At 38.0% G+C, this 17,080-nt stretch overlaps 1 protein-coding gene across 1 annotated transcript in view; it reads left to right on the forward strand.

The window, feature by feature from the left end:
* The window catches only part of TOR1AIP1 (torsin A interacting protein 1), a 39,986-nt gene that overhangs the window by 4,386 nt on the left and 18,520 nt on the right, over nt 1-17,080 (forward strand). The window contains exons 3-5 of the mRNA XM_011951134.1: nt 4,845-4,904; nt 15,142-15,183; nt 16,309-16,395. Coding sequence (XP_011806524.1) covers nt 4,845-4,904; nt 15,142-15,183; nt 16,309-16,395 — 189 coding nt within the window. The remainder of the gene's footprint in view (nt 1-4,844; nt 4,905-15,141; nt 15,184-16,308; nt 16,396-17,080) is intronic.

Here is a 17,080-nt window from a genome sequence, read left to right on the forward strand (position 1 = left end):
GGGACTACAGGCACCCGCCACCTCGCCCGGCTAGTTTTTTGTATTTTTTAGTAGAGACGGGGTTTCACCGTGTTCGCCAGGACGGTCTCGATCTCCTGACCTCGTGATCCACCCGTCTCGGCCTCCCAAAGTGCTGGGATTACAGGCTTGAGCCACCGCGCCCGGCTTAAATCCATCTTGAATTAATTTTTGTATAAGGTGTAAGGAAGAGATCCAGTTTCAGCTTTCTACATATGACTAGCCAGTTTTCCCAGCACCATTCATTAATAGGGAATCCTTTCTCCATTTCTTGTTTTTGTCAGGTTTGTCAAAGATCAGATGGTTGTAGATGTGTGGTATTAAAATGGATTAAGTTTCCTTCATGGTAAAATCTGGACACAGTGTGATCAATCTTTTCAGTTTAACACTGTGGTTTATCAAATCTAAGATGCCATCAACTATAAGAAACACCATCATTGTTTTATGTACCGTCTAGCAGGGGAAAATGCTGCCAAGTTTTTGGTAATTTTTAGTAATATGCCATAATTATATGATGCAACCCAATTTCAAAGATGTTAAAGTGTTTTTAAAAATTGTCTTAGAATCAATGTAACATGGAAGTAGGCTACATTTAATAGTTCACTTAAGTTTTAAAAGCTGTTTAATATATTTTAAAAAGCTGGAGAAAGGATCAAGTCCTGTTAAGGTATGAATGCTTTGGGTTTTAGTTCTATTTAACTTTCAATTTGTTTTTTTTGATATTAGGAAAGCTTCAGAATAATAAATGATCATAGCTATTAAAATTGATAATCCTTGGTTTTTAGTACCCAGATCCTGACTTATTTATCTGTTTCTAATAAGATTATCCTTTATAATGTGAACTATTCTATTCTAAACTTAGAATAAGTATGTCTGGTTCAAGTTCAGTTTCAAATAAAAACACCTTTATGCTAATTTTGTTTTTCTTTTTTCTTTTTTGAGACAAAGTCTCGCTCTTTTGCCCAGGCTGGAGTGCAATGGTACCATCTCCGCTCACTGCAACCTTCACCTCCCAGGTTCAAACGATTCTCCTGCCTTAGCCTCCCGAGTAGCTGGGATTACACGCGCCTGCTGCCACACCTGGCTAATTTTTGTATTTTTAGTAGACATAGGGTGATTTCATCATGTTGGCCAGGCTGGTCTCAAACTGCTGACCTTAGGTGATCCACCCACCTTGGCCTCCCAAAGTGCTGGGATTACAGGCATGAGCTATCACACCTGGCCTATCCTATATTCCTTGAATAGTCTGTGTTACTGTGTTAAGATTATAAACTATCTTAGAAAAATGCTTTGAGTAATGACGCTATAATCAGATTTTCTGGGCCATTTTGGGAAGCCATAATTTTGAATTTATTTACGGTAGATTTTATTGTATACCTGGGAAAGCAAAAATGTCAAATTTTTAATCTAGAGTAATTTATTAGAATTATGGAGTTAAGTAAATGGTATAATGAAGGCTACTGAGTGCTAGCCTCCAGACTGTTATAAGACATTATGTAATAGAATGTCTTGAATAGTCTTTTTGGAGTTTATGTTAGGCTTATATTTAAGGACTGCTAATGAGGTACACCATGACTGCATGAGGTTGTGGGAAGAGCATTGGACCTCGGTGAAGTTACTGACCCACCTTGAGCCTTAGGCCTTTAATCTGTGTTATTTGCCCTGCATAACTCACAGGGCTTCTGAAGAAATAAGATAGTATATTTGAAATCACTTTGTATCCAGTAAAACATGCAAGTGAGGTTTTTTTTTTCTCATAGCACTTTACAAGAGATGTGAAATTCATACAGTTTTGCTTAAGTGTATCCTTCTTCTCAAGAAGCTTATGCTATAAATGGAAATTGAAAATGTTTACCAATGTAAGTGACAGATTAAATGGAATCTGTACATAGATTACCTGAACTGTATCAATAGCATACTGTACATTCACTATTACTAGAAATAAGAGTATGTCTGTCTTTGAGAGGTTTGAGATACTCAGGGTTTTCTTCCTCTAAAAGGTGTTTTTTACCACATCTAATACTTGGCATATTCCCATCCCATGCCTCTTAATGAAAGGAGAGTTTAGGGATTAAATGCTTATAAAGTCTAAGAGAAATTATTTAGATGGAGTCACTCTTTGATGGAGGACTGCTTTAAGTACAAGTTTAAGGTAAAGATAAGCCCTTCTTCCTCATAGAATGATAGACATTCAGTTTAACTTTGATATTCAAAACAGTGCTATAATTGTATATAAGGCTACCAGTGTGGTCTGAGAGAAAATTATGCAAAGATGCCCTTAAGAATAAAGACCTAGGCCGGGTGCAGTGGCTCACACCTATAAGCCCAGCACTTTGGGAGGCCAAAGTGGGCGGATCATGAGGTCAGGAGTTTGAGACCAGCCTGGCCAATATGGTGAAAACCCTGTCTCTACGAAAAATACAAAAACTAGCCAGGTATGGTGGTGGGCACCTATAATTCCAGCTACTCAGGAGGCTGAGGCAAGAAAATCGCTTGAACCTGGGAGGCGGAGGTTGCAGTGAACCAAGATCGTGCCACTGCACTCCAGCCTGGGTGATGGAGCCAGAGTCCGTCTTAAAAAAAAAAAAAAAAAAAAGACCTAAACCAAAGGACCACCTTATAAAAAAAACATAGTAAAAATACATCATTTGGTCATCTTGTTATTGAAAAACTTGAAAAATGTTGATTAATTCAGAACAGGAATATAGTTTGAAATCTTCTCATTGTTTGAAATTCCATAATTGAGTTGTTTTCACTTAAAATAGCCGTTAGGTTGTTTAATCAATTCAGGTCATATATACCTACATAACAGTTATTCTCCTATGGCCAGATTCATTCCTTTCTGGAAATTATGACACTAATTTTGTAATCCAAAAATATATTAGGACAAATTTTATTTAATTTTCCAAAAGTTAAATGGGTATTTTTGTTTTACTAGTGTGGTTTCTAGCTAAATAATCATAAATAGTTGTTCTTAAATGCTTACTATTTTATCATGAACATTTGCTTCTCTAGCTACTGTAGTTAGAGCATTCATTCTCCAGATACTTATTGAGCACCTACTTTGTGCCAGTCTCCATGCTTTGATTTGAGGGTGCAGTGGTGAACAAAAGCAGACAAGTGAGGGAGCCTCCTACCAAAGAAGGGTACTTAATATTTTATTCTCTCATACCTCTGTCTGGTACCCTGTGTCTTTCAAGTACTTTACGTGGGCTATGTATATAGTAGCATATACAGGAAATGCTTCTTAAATGAAAAGATGGGAACTGAAGTCGTGATTGATGTCTGTAGAGTAAGTTTGATTAAACACAGCTTAGTAAAAGCAAACAAACCAAAAACAGATTTTGAGGTTTAGGTTTTAGTTCAACCTGAAAAGGCTAGAAGTACAGAGAAGAAAAAGAGAAAGGTAGTTGTAATATGTGGAGTAACAGGAACTAAAATTTGCCTTTATTATCACGTGTGCAGGGTTTTTGTTTTTGTTTTAGAGAGACAAAGTCTCACTGTCACCCAGGCTGGCGTGCAGTGCAGCTATACTACAGCCACAAACTCCTGGACTGAAGCTATCATCCTCCTGCCTTCACCTCCCAAATAGCTGGAATTACAGGCACACACCACTATGTCTGGTTAATTTTTTTATTTTATGTGGAGACAGGGTCTCAGTATGTTGCCTAGGCTGGAAAGTTCTAAATACTTGATATGTGAAATACTGAGATAGATATTTCATAGAATCTTAGAGCTGGAATATTTAAGGGGAACGTCAAAGTTCCAGAATGTGGTTTTTGCAACACAGAGCTAAGACATAAAGCTTTTTTATGCAGATGAATGAAACAAAACATAATATAATCCAAATTTTGGTAAGTATTTGGTTTTAGAATATGTTATGTGAGGTACTTGGAGAAAACATACCTTTATAGGTGGTTTTCTAGACTAAAATTAACATTTTAATAGGATCGGCTTTTCCACTAACCCTATGCTATGGAACTACGGAGGGTCTGAAATGAACCATGGCCCACATTAACGTTTTTATTTAAAATTAACTTGCGGCCGGGCGCGGTGGCTCAAGCCTGTTATCCCAGCACTTTGGGAGGCCGAGATGGGCAGATCACGAGGTCAGGAGGTCGAGACCATCCTGGCTAACACGGTGAAACCCCGTCTCTACTAAAAATACAAAAAAAAAAAACTAGCCGGGCAAGGTGGGGGGGGCACCTGTAGTCCCAGCTACTCCGGAGGCTGAGGCAGGAGAATGGCGTAAACCTGGGAGGCGGAGCTTGCAGTGAGCTGAGATCCGGCCACTGCACTTCAGCTCGGGCGACAGAGCAAGACTCCGTCTCAAAAAATAAAAAAAGTAAAAATAAATAAAATTAACTTGCATTTCTTCAATACCAGGTTAAATAGTTAGAATGAGTGTATTAAGTCTCAGGATGTTAACCCTAAATTAAAATATTCCATAAATAATCCACAATGAGGGTCCATCACAAATGGAACAGGTAATTGAGTTGGTGCCATAATACAGATTTTTGATTCTTAATTGAGCAATTTAGAATATTTTTTATTTAGTATTTCTTTCCTTTCTACAGCTACAGTTTGCTGAGAAAAATTGCAAATTTCTCCATCAAGACTATAAATTTTATGTGGCAGGAAACTTATCTCTAGTTCATTGTCATCACTAGTTCACAATAGTTGTCACTTAGAAAACTTGTCTCTGCTCCTCTGGCATAAATAAAAGCTCTGTAAACCTTTGTTGAATAAATAAGAGATTATCATATAATAAAGCTAGTGTGTTTCACATTTTATATATTTTTAAATGTTTTCTCTTCCTGTATTAGCGGTGAGTGAAGATCTTGCAATCAGCTTATGTCGACCCCCTCTAAGATACCCACGATCTGGTAAGAGATTGTTTTGTCTGTTGGCTTACCTTTTCTGTAAATACAATTCTATTGTCTGTTGGCTTACCTTTTCTATAAATACAATTCTATTTTTAAATATGGTTGTACACGTATTCATATGATTCAGAACTCAAAAGTTACTATAAATATACATTAAAAAGTCTCCCTGCCCCTCTGTTCTTCAGCCAGCCAGTCTCTCTTCATCAAAAGCAACCAATGTTGTCAGTTTATATTTTTTGGAGATTTACAGAAATGCATGGATAAAATTATCTTGTCCTTTTTGTAACACAAATTTTGGCTTTATAAACTCTTATTTCTGCCTTTTTTTTTTTTTTTTAATTAATTTGAGACAAGGTCTAACTCTGTCATCCAGGCTGGAGTGCAGTGGCACAACTAGGGCTGACTACAGCCTCAACCTCTCCAGCTCAAGCAGTCCTCCTGCCTGAGCCCGCCAAGTAGTTGGGACTGTGCATGCACCACCTCGCCTGGCTAATTTTTGTATCTTTTGTAGAGATGGGGTTTTGCCATGTTACCCAGGCTGGTCTCAAATGCCTGGGTAAGTGATCCACACACCTCAGCCTCCCAAAGCGCTGGGATTACAGGCATGAGCCATGGCACCTGGCTTGCTTTTCTGCACTTTCTTTTTGTTTATTTTTACCTAACATATATACCAGAGATATTTCTATATGCATATATAAAGAGCTTCCTTTTTTTAAGAGATTGTTTTTTATATATTCCTGTGATTCTTTCTGTTAACTATGATGATTTTGAACTATGGTCAGGGACTTTATTCTTCCAGTATACTGCTAACAGAAAATTCAAGATGGAGCTCTGTGGCACAGGACGACAAAATGTCCCTCCCTCAGTTATCTTTTTGACTAAAATGATTAAAAGTATTGCCCTGAAATAGATTTCATGACTATGAAGAAAACTAGTAAAAGTCACTCCAAGCAGTCTACTTTTACTTCATTTTCATTGTTTTTTTGGCTCTTAAAGATGCTTTATCATGGGAACTAAAAAGGAAATGTATTTATCTTTACATTGGGTTTCTGTAGCTTCCCATTCTCTTTAACAAAGAATTATGTTGATTTATTTCGTTAGATCGTTGACTATCCTATTAAGTATTCCAATGGTAAAGATCTACTAAGGCTTTGTTGATGAACCTGTGGTAAAGAACCATATGATGCATTTCCTTTTCAGCCCTAATCATTCTCTTGCTATATCTCTTGCAGATTCGACCTACAAAACAAATGAAAATACTAAAATGAGTCAATTAGGTTCGTTTATCTCTATTTTTTTTTTTTCTTTTTTTCCAGGCAGGGTCTCACTCTCACCCAGGCTGGAGTGTAGTGGCATGATCTTGGCTCACTGCAACCTCCTCCTCCCACTGTAGTCCCAGCTACTCCAGAGGCTTAACTGAGCCTCCCACCTCAGCCTTCGGAGTAGCTGGGACTACAGTCATGTGCCACCATGCCTGGCTAATTCCTGTATTTTTTATAGAGACAGGGTTTCACCATGTTGCCCAGGCTAGTCTTGAATTCCTGGGCTCTAGCAATCCACCCACTTTGGCCTCCCAAAGTGCTGGGATGATTGGCATGCACCACTGCACCCAACCCTATCTCTAATTCTTATAGGGCCTCTTCAAGGGTCTAGATTAATAGAATACAAGAGTGTACATATCTAGTCATTGGCTTGAGAATACTAATTTATTATGTCAGCTTGTGGGGACATAGTTGCTATGACTAGGACCTCCCATAAATAGCCTTGGTTTTTGTTGTCTGTAGTTATACCTATATTATTGCTTAAATTCATATAAAGACATTTAATAAATCAATTTAGTCCTTGCTAGTCTTCATTAAATTCACACTATTAGGAAAAAGGAGATAACAACTTACCAATTAAGGTTTTTCTCTTGATTTATTTTGTTTTTGTTTTTCTGAGACAGAGTCTTGCTCTGTCACCCAAGCTGTAGTGCAGTGGTGCGATCTTGGGTCACTGCAACCTCCACCTCCCAGGTTCAGGCAGTTCTCCTGCCTCAGCCTCCCAAGTAGCTGGGATTACAGGTGCCCACCACCATGCCTGGCTACTTGTTTTGTATTTTTAGTAGAGATAGGGTTTCACCATGTTGGCCAGGCTGGTTTCAGACTCCAGGGTTTCACCATGTTGGCAAGGCTGGTTTCAAACTCCCTGACCTTGTGATCTACCCCACTTGGCTTCCCAAAGTGCTGGAATTATAGACGTGAGCCACCGCACCCAGTCCTTCCCTTGATTTTTATTTTTATTTTTTATTTTTATTTATTTATTTTTATTTTTTCGAGACAGGGTCTTGCTCTATCACCTAGCTGGAGTGCAATGACGTGATCTTGGCCCACTGCAAGCTCCACTTCCTAGGTTCAAGTGATTCTCCTGCCTCAGCCTCCCAAGTATCTGGGATTACAGATGACCACCATGACACCCAGCTAATTTTTGTATATTTAGTAGAGATGGGGTTTCACCATGTTGATCAGGCTGGTCTCGAATTCCTGACCTCAGGCGATCCACCTGCCTTGGCCTCCCAAAGTTTAGAGATTACAGGCATGAGCCACAGCACGCAGCCCTTTCTTGATTTAGAAAGTGAATTTGATACTTTGTTCACAGTAAGTTCAGTGCCCTCTGCTATAATATGTTTGTTGAACTGGTTTTAATTCATTTCAGTGTCTGTCTGGCTGTAGGACATGACATACCATGATTTCTGGTTTTAAATGAATCTACACTGAATGTCATTGGAATTCATTTTTTTTACATTTTAATTTTTTTCTAAATTTGAAGATGAGCCAAAAGGGAAACGCTTCATTTTTCTATATAAATCATTGCACATTCTTCTAATTCGTCTTTCACTTAAGTTCAGGCCACTTCTTTAGATACTTAAGAAAACTTTTTAGGCTGAGTGTAGTAGCTCACACGTGTAATCCCAGCACTTTGGGAGGCCAAGGCGGGTGGATCACCTGAGAGGTCAGGAGTTCAAGACCAGCCTGGCCAGCATGGCAAAACTCCATCTTTACTAAAAATACAAAATTAGCCAGGCGTGGTGGTGCTGTGCACCTGTAACCCCAGCTACTTGGGAGGCTAAGGCAGATGAATCACTTATACGCAGGAGGCAGAGGTTGCAGTGAGCCAAGATTGCGCCACTGCACTCCAGCCTGGGCAAAAAGAGTAATGAAACTCTGTCTCAAAAAAAAAAAAAACTTTTTAAAAAAGATAACTTGGAGCTGAAATAACCTAACACTCTTTGCGAGATTTAAAAATCATTTTTATGAGCACCTTATAATAAAAACTTTGTTTTTTATTGTCTGAAATTGTCATATTATTTAAATTCATTTTTTTCTGTGATTGTACACTTAAAAAAGAGATTTTCATTTTAAAGTAATTTTCTGTGGTTTAATACAAAGAATGAGGCTGGGCGCGGTGGCCCATGCCTATAATCCCAGCACTTTGGGAGGCCGAGGCAAGTGGATCACCTGAGGTCAGGAGTTTGAGACCATCCTGGCCAACATAGTGAAACCCTGTCTCTACTAAAAATACAAAAAACTAATCGGGCATGGTGGCGGGCGCCTGTAATCCCAACTGCTTGGGAGGCTGAGGCAGGGAGAACTGCCTGAACCGGGGAGGTGGAGGTTGCAGTGAGCCGAAATTGTGCCATTGCACTCCAGCCTGGGCGATAGAGCGAGATTCGGTCTCAAAAAAAAAAAAAGAATGACATTCTTCAATTCCTTTATAGTAACGTTAGTACACCTTGGAGTATATGAAATGGCCATTCGTGGAGTTTGAATACTAGTAATATCACCAGACTATTCTTTGCTTTCTCTTCCTGCTGCCCCACTCTTGACTATATTCTCAGAAGCATGATTGGCATTGAATAGTCTTTTTTTTTTTTTTTTTTTTTGAGACAGAGTCTCGCTCGCTCTGTCACCCAGGCTGGACTGTAGTGGTGCAGTCTGAGCTCACTGCAACCTCCACCTCCTAGGCTTAAGCGATTCTCCGGCTTCGGCCTCCCATGTAGCTGGGATTACAGACACATGACACTATGCCTGGCTAATTTTTGTATTTAGCAGATACAGCATTTCACCATGCTTGCCAGGTTGGTCCTGAACTCCTGACCTCAAATGATACACCTTCCTTGGCCTCCCAAAGTTCTGGGATTACAGGCGTAAGCCACCGTGCCCAGCAGATAGTCTTAAAACTCTCTGTACCAGGGGTCAGCAAGCTACAGCTTCTGGGTGAAATTGGCCTACAATCTTTTTATTCAGCCCATGAACTAAGAAGGAATTTTTACACTCCTGAAAAAAACAAAGCATGTAACAGAGACCTTACGTGACTCACAAAGCTTAAAATATCTACTATTTAGTCCTTTATAAAAAAAAAAAAAGTTTGCTGACCCCTGATTTATAGTGATGGCAAGAATAAAGACGACAAATCACCCAAATGGTCGTTTGTTGTCACAGTAAATTCAGAAGTTACATACTTGCTTGAACATATATTTATTACAACACTCCATACTAGGTTGTACCTAGAGCACAAGAAGAAAGGAAGCAAGTCAGGCGTGGTGGCTCACGTCTGTAATCCCAGCACTTTGGGAGGCTCAGGTGGATGGAATCTGAGGTCAGGAGTTCGTGATGAGCCTGGCCAACATGGTGAAACCCCATCTCTACTAAAATTACAAAAATTAGTCAGTCGTGGTGGTGGGCACCTATAATCCCAGCTACTCGGGACGCTAAGGCAGGAGAATCACTTGAACCCAGGAGTTGGAGGTTGTAGTGAGCCGAGATCACGCCATCACACTCCCTGGGCGACAAGAGCGAGACTCCATCTCAAAAAAAAAAAGAAAAGAAAAAACGAAGAAAGGAAACAATGACTCCTGTGTTCTATCCAGTATTCCTTTGAGAAAGCACAGTGGTCTTATTTATATTTTCATGTCTGTCCCCAGACAAAGCACAAAGTAAGCCAAGTTTATATTTTCTTGAGTGGCCTTTGCTCCTCACACCAAGTACCTCCCACAAATCTCTAGGAATAGCAAAATCTACAGGAGAAATGTAGATGCTTTGGCACCTGGGCTTTCAAAATAACTAGGGAATTTTGTAAGTTGTAAAAAGCTGGGTTATACCTAAGGTTTGAATTCCTTAAAAACTGTGGCCAAGTGAAAGAAAGTAAATAGTGGCACAATTAGTGCTTGGTTTTCACTAGAGGGGATGACTATTAAGTGATCTATCTTAAAACAAGCATAAAGACCTGGGACTTCTGAAAGTAGCTTTTCCTAATTGGTTGAGGTTATTGGAAAATATAACACCCTCTTAAACAGCATGGTTTAATTATTACCATTTGTCTATATATTTGTTAAAGCCACAGCCTTTATGATTTTCTCAATAATGTTTTAATATTAAGAATTTTTTGCTCAAAATATGATTTTAATTCTTAAAGCTTCTATATGAACATTGGGAAGAGTAATACCTTTTTTAAAAAAGAATTTTTTTAAGGCCAGGCATGGTGGCTCATGCTTGTAATCCCAGCTCTTTGGGAGGGCCAGACAGGTGGATCACTTGAACCCAGGAATTTAGCCTGGGCAACATGGCGAAACCTCATCTCTACAGAAAAAAATGCAACTGTTAGCTGGGTGTGGTGGCATGTGCCTATAGTCCCAGTTACTTGGGAGGCTGAGTCTGGAGGATCACTTGAACCCAGGACGCAGAGGTTGCAGTGAGCTGAGATTGTGCCACTGCACTCCAGCCTAGGCAACAAAAAGAGACCTTGTCTCAAAAGAAAAAAGAGGCAGGGTGCAGTGGCTCACGCCTGTAATCCCAGCACTTTGGGAGGCTGAGGCAGGTGGATCACCTGAGGTCAGGAGTTCGAGACCAGCCTGGCCAACATGGCGAAACCTCGTCTCTACTAAAAATACAAAAATTAGCCGGGCGTGGTGGCACACGCCTGTAGTCCCAGCTATTCAGGAGACTGAGGTAGGAAAATCACTTGAACCCTGGAGGCGGAGGTTGCAGTGAGCCGACATTGCACCACTGCACTCCAGCCTGGGTGACAGAGTGAGACTCTGTTCCAAAAAAAAAAAAAACAAAAACAAAAAACAAAATCTAATGCTTTAACTTTCTACATGTAGCAGCCAAGTTTAAAATAAAGGTAGCTGAATAACAAAAGAGGGAAATGAAATTAAAGCTTATGTAGTCATAGCTACTGATTCATCATCAGATCACACTTAAATATTTATTTCCATTATTTGCAGCTTGGGTAAAAAGGGGAAAACAGGTAGAATGTTTAAAACCTTGCAGGTAATCTAATTATTGAGCACTAATTTTAGACTTTTTCTTAAGTTGCTAAGTAACATTAATCATAGTATGAGAAATACTAGCAAAAGTCTAGACTTAACAGACTTTATTCTGTAATCATAAAATATATTTTATTCATGGAACAAACATTTTTATTTTTTAATTTTTTTTCGAGACAGGGTCTCACTCTGTCACCCAGGCTGGATTGCAGTAGCGTGATCTCGGCTCACTGCAGCCTCCACCTCAAAGTGCTGGGATTACAAGGCATGAGCCACCATGCCTGGCCAAACATTTTTAAACACCTTCTTTATGTCAGTGACTGACCTAAATACTAGGCTCATAAATAGCCATTCGGTTTTTTTTTTTTTTTTTTTTCCTCTGCCTCTTAGATGTACGTGAGGTAATGGCAAAGAAAAACAAGTTTACAAATCATTTTTTTTAAAGTGCTAAATAGTGATATAGGTCTGTGGGAGCCTAGACGAGAAGCACCCTACTCAGTGGAAGAGGTTGAGGCAGCTTTATGAGTTGTAAATGACATTTGGATTGAATTTTGAGGGACGAATAGCAGGCAGGATGAGGACGGAGACTTGCAAATACTACAGTTTGCTTTATAATAGACATTATTTTACTTTAGAGAGCATGCAATATGAGAAATTAAAGTCCTTTATATTACAGACAATACTCTCACACTAGCCATGATTCTTTATCTGAGACATTAAATAATTTTTAGAAGGATGTTCTAAATCATATCAGGCTTGGGTTTCTTGAGCTTTGTTTACCAGAATGAAAACCATGTTTTAAAACGTATCTGTAGCTAAGACAGTGGCTTGTTCTTCAAATAATGATTGTTCTTCAAATCTACAGGGATTATTATTATTTAAGATATCTAATTCATAGATATTATTGGATTATAAAACACAAAATAGTACTTTTTTTGGTTTTAGTGATGGGATCAAGATAGCATTGCATAACTAGTTATTCCTGTTTTGAATACTATTGATAAATACTTATTGTCAGGAACATAGAATCTAAAACACAATCTTTAGTCACTAGATTAAATCCAGAAGTCTGAAAAGTATTGAAAAATGGATAGAATCCATGATTTATTAGATACTTCAAATGGGGAGCTCCCTTATGTAAGCTGGCTAAAAAATAATTATTAAACCATCCATGCTAATTAGATAACACATGGATAAATAGAAAAAAGCAGACTGAATTTTAGGCAACTTGGTATATGGAGGATTAAATATTAAGTGAACTGGCTCTAGACAAATTGACCTGGAGCTTCAAATGTGGACAGAAATAAAACATATCTTCAAATGTATACAGATAAAACATGCCTATCAAATGAGAAAAGGAGGGATTACGGTACTATGTACTATACTGTTCTGATAGCTCAACAAATGGATGTAAATCTCCAACATATCCTTTCCATTATTATGGATTCTAAAATCCATTCAGCCATAGTTAAAGAGGTTTTGTCTACCATCTAATTTTTAAAGTAACTATGTAAAACATAACACTGAAATATAAATGGGACTTTAGTAAAGCCTACTGTATTACATGAATTACACTTAGAAGTTTGTTGGAATCTCTCATATTAGGAAAAGTTCAGCTGTCAGCCTTTTCTTTATTCATTTATTCAAAAAATTGGCTGAGCGCAGTGGCTCATGCCTGTAACGCCAGCACTTTGGGAGGCCAAGGCAGGCGGATTATTGAGCTCAAGAGTTCGAGACCAGCTGGGCAACATGGCAAACAAAACCCTGTCTCTACAAAAAGGACAAATATTAGCAGGATATGGTGACATGTGCCTGTAGTCACAGCTACCCGGGAGGCTGTTGTGGGAGGATGGCTTGAGCCTAGGAGGTAGGGGTTGCAGTGAGCCAAGATCACACCACTGCACTTCAGCCTGGACAACAGAACCAGACCATGTCTCAAAACAAACAAAAAATTATTGAGTGCTTATTATGTACTATTATGAACAAGACTGATGAGGTGGTAGAATTGTAATAGACTGGAAGTCAGAAGAGCCTGTGGTCTTCTAGCTTTTTTTATTATTACATTAGTCCTATACCCTTAGACAAGTCACTTGATGTCTATGAACCTTACTTATGAAAATCTTCCCTTATGACGAGATGGGAATCAGATAACATTCGTGAAGGGTTTTTTGAAAACCAAATAGCATCATGCAAATATTAAGGACTTAGCATTTTAAGATAATAACAAAATATGATTATTGATTAAGAAAGCATCTTGTATTTGCATGCTATGTGAATAGTTACATAAATGAATAAAGTAAAACTGCTGTACAAAAATACGAAGTACTATAATAATTATGCACTTAGAGAATAAAACTCCAAAAAGAGAACAATACTTTTTTGTAGGAATGGAAATATTAGTTAAAAATTTTTGGCCAGCTGTGTAGCTCATGACTGTAATCCCAGCACTTTTAAGAGACCAAAGTGCTGGGATTACAGGCTAGGAGATGGGAGGATTTCTTGAGGCCAGGAGTTTGAGACCAGCCTGGTCATCATGTGAAACCCCATCTCTTGTTTTAAATTAAAATTTTTTTTGACTTTTCCTTTTTCTTCCTCAAAAAAGAGAAAAAGAAAGAACAGTGTTCCTAAGGAACCTAGAGCAAAATAGTACCTAATACACCAGAGTCTAGCTCTTTAAGAGTAACATGGTGTTATCAGCAGTTTTCTCTGGGTTAGTTGTTTTTTTTTAAATTAAAAAATGCTGGCCAATATATTTCAGATACTGATTTGCACTTGCCACTGACAAGAGGAAGTATTTTCAGTGGAACTCAAAGCTTGACTAGTATTATACTAATCTAATTAAATGGATTTAAAAGAAATATTTTCAAATTCACCATATAATGTGTTGGCAGTTGCTTTCTATAATACTATTGTCCCTTTTAATAAGAAAATTGAGGTTAAAATCAGTAGAGCTAAAAACTGAAATTTTCTCAGTTTTGTTGAAGAAATCTAAATCACGCTACTTCTCCACATATGATCCTTCAGTGATATTTTAACCCAATTGTGAAATACCTGCATTTGGGTACATCTCACTTTTTTTTTTTCTTTAAATTTCACAATAGTCCATGTAAAAATACTATGTTCCAAGTTTATTTGATGTGTTTTGCTTATTTATTTTTGTTCACATTCTCTGTTGCTCTGGAAAACAGTGATGTACATGGACCCGCCGGAAGTAGAATTTTCTTTACGTTTCCTCCTCTTTGGATATACCAGTGCCCTAAAGAACTGGTTCATCAGTCCAGTTAGTGTAGTTGGTTTTTAAAGGGAGTATAGGGGATTTGGCAAATAAGAGAATGAGAATATAGTAAACCTATACACACTAGAATATTTCTCAATGTAGAATTTAATGGGTTTTTTTGCATATGAAGGTTACATTTTAGAGTAAAAATAGACCTGTGACTGAAGGAAAATTAAACACTTCATTTCCTTTTTTGGTTTGTTTTGAGACAGAGTCTTGCTCTGTCGCCCAGGCTGGTATATAGTGGCGCGATCTCGGCTCACTGCAACTCTGTTTCCCAGGTTCAAACTGTTCTCCTGCCTCAGCCTTCCGAGTAGCTGGCACGCACCACCACGCCTGGCTGATTTTTGTATTTTTAGTAGAGACAGGGTTTTACCATGTTGACCAGGCTGGTCTCAGACTGCTGACTTCAAGTGATCCACCCACCTCGGCCTCCCAAAGTGCTGGGATTATAGGCATGAGCCACTACCCCCGGCCAATTCTTAGTGATTTAACAGGAAAAGAATGTATTTAATGTGTCCTTACGTTCATTTTCCTAAATGAGATGCTTTTATTCCTAAGCTTTAACTTTTTTTCCTAAGCTTTTGTTTATTCCTAAGCTTTAACTTTTGATGTTATATGTTTAATATTTGATGTATGCTTTTCTCTTCTAGAAGCCACCAGTGTCCAACAGAAGGTCAATTTCTCTGAAGAAGGTATTTTATTTGTAAATATCATACAATAAATATTTTAAGTCTTTTTCTTTACATTAGAAGCCATTCTGATAGATACTTAAGAAGTGAGAGCAGAGCCGGGGACTGTGGCACATGCCTGTAGTCCCAGCTACTCAGGATGCTGAGGCAGGAGGATCACTTGAGTCCAGGAGTTCTGGGCTGTCTGTAGTGTGCTTTGCCGACCGGGTGTCTGCACTAAGTTTGGGATCAACATGGTGGCCTCCCGGGAGCGGGGGACCACCGTGTTGCCTAAAGAGGGGTGAATCCATTCAGTTCAGAAACGGACCAGGTCAAAACTCCCGTGCTGATTAGTAGTGGGATTGTACCTGTGAATAGCCACTGCACTCCAGCCTGGGCAACGTAGTGAGACCCCATCTCTTAAAAAAGTGAGAACAGAAAATAAGGTATTTTTCTTCATGAAAAAAAAAAATCATGCTTATCTAAACTGTTAACTGGGCAGAAATAATAGGAAAGATAGAATGAGTGATGACAGCCTTACATTTTAATCATCTTTTGTCTATTTGGGTTCATTTTAAGCAAAGGTAATATTTGCTATTATGGTATTAAAATAATCAGTTTTCCAAATTCTCATAATCAGTTTATGTTTGAAAAGTACAGGAGTAAAATTTAGTTTTTTTTGAAGCCCAGCATGATCTGAGGGTGGTCACCTGCATAATAGAATGTTTGTGTGCAGGTGTGTGTACACTACCCCTCCACCACCAACACACACACACAAACACACATCTGAATTTAACTACACACTAATTATATGTAGTTTTCCTCCCCATAAACTTTTTCCACTGTTTAATGCTCATCCGTTCATTTTTGACTCCACATTAAAGGCTTATAATATAGTTTTTTAGATATTACTGTGAATATTTGTTTAGGAAAGTATTATGTGCCCCAGAGAACACAAACTGAGCTAAATTTTAGTTCATTTGGAACTTTGGGATTCAAAATAATAAGCATGATAAACAAATAGCAGATCTGTATCTGATAACCTAAAAGCCTTCTCTTAATGTTAAATTACTTGCTTGGTTTTTTAAAATTCAGATCTTTTGAGCATTAAAATAAGACTATACTAGTATATTGTTTACTTCTCTTTAGGAGAAGCTGAAGAAGATGATCAAGACAGCTCTCAGAGCAGTGTCACTACTGTCAAGGCCAGATCCAGGGATTCTGATGAATCTGGAGGTAACGTTGCTTTATATACATGTAACTCTTCTCATAGAACTATCTTTGGTATTCCATGAATTTGCTTTTTAAAAAAAACTTTCAAATTTTTATTAACACTTTATAAAAAGTCATGATTTTTTCTTTTAATATTTATTAAAATTAATTATTTCATGTATAGATCTGATTAATAATATGTCGTGATGTCTAAACAAATCACTTTTAGCTTTTTTTGATATTTGTGGAAAATAAGATATTTTTGTGCTCAAAGGAAGAGTTATTTGTTGTTTTTGAATTTTATAGAGAAACTAATCACATTGCCATTGGAACTGACAACACTATCTGGAGTGTTACTTTTAGGAAGTTTTCATTTAATTAGATAACTACCTTTATCTCTGGATTTTCAAATTCAAACCAAGTTATTAATTAACAAGTTCTGATTGTTTATGTGAATTTAAGTTGATTCAATGAAAGAGTTGACTAAAGACTAAAGAGAGAAGAATACCAGTTTGAAGCTTAAGATAATGTTGAACAAGATCCCCCCCCCAAAAAAGATAATGCTAAACAAATTTGTAAACTCTGTAAATAATGAGTAATTTTATACTTTAGTGCTGCACTTTCCCCTCACCACCTCCTTAAAATTTCTGTAATTCCAATTCTTTTTTTTTTTTTTTTGAGGCAGAGTCTCGCTCTGTCACCCAGGCTG

Source organism: Colobus angolensis, unplaced genomic scaffold (assembly GCF_000951035.1).
Source record: "Colobus angolensis palliatus isolate OR3802 unplaced genomic scaffold, Cang.pa_1.0 Scaffold315, whole genome shotgun sequence".
NCBI classification, from domain to species: Eukaryota; Metazoa; Chordata; class Mammalia; order Primates; family Cercopithecidae; genus Colobus; species Colobus angolensis.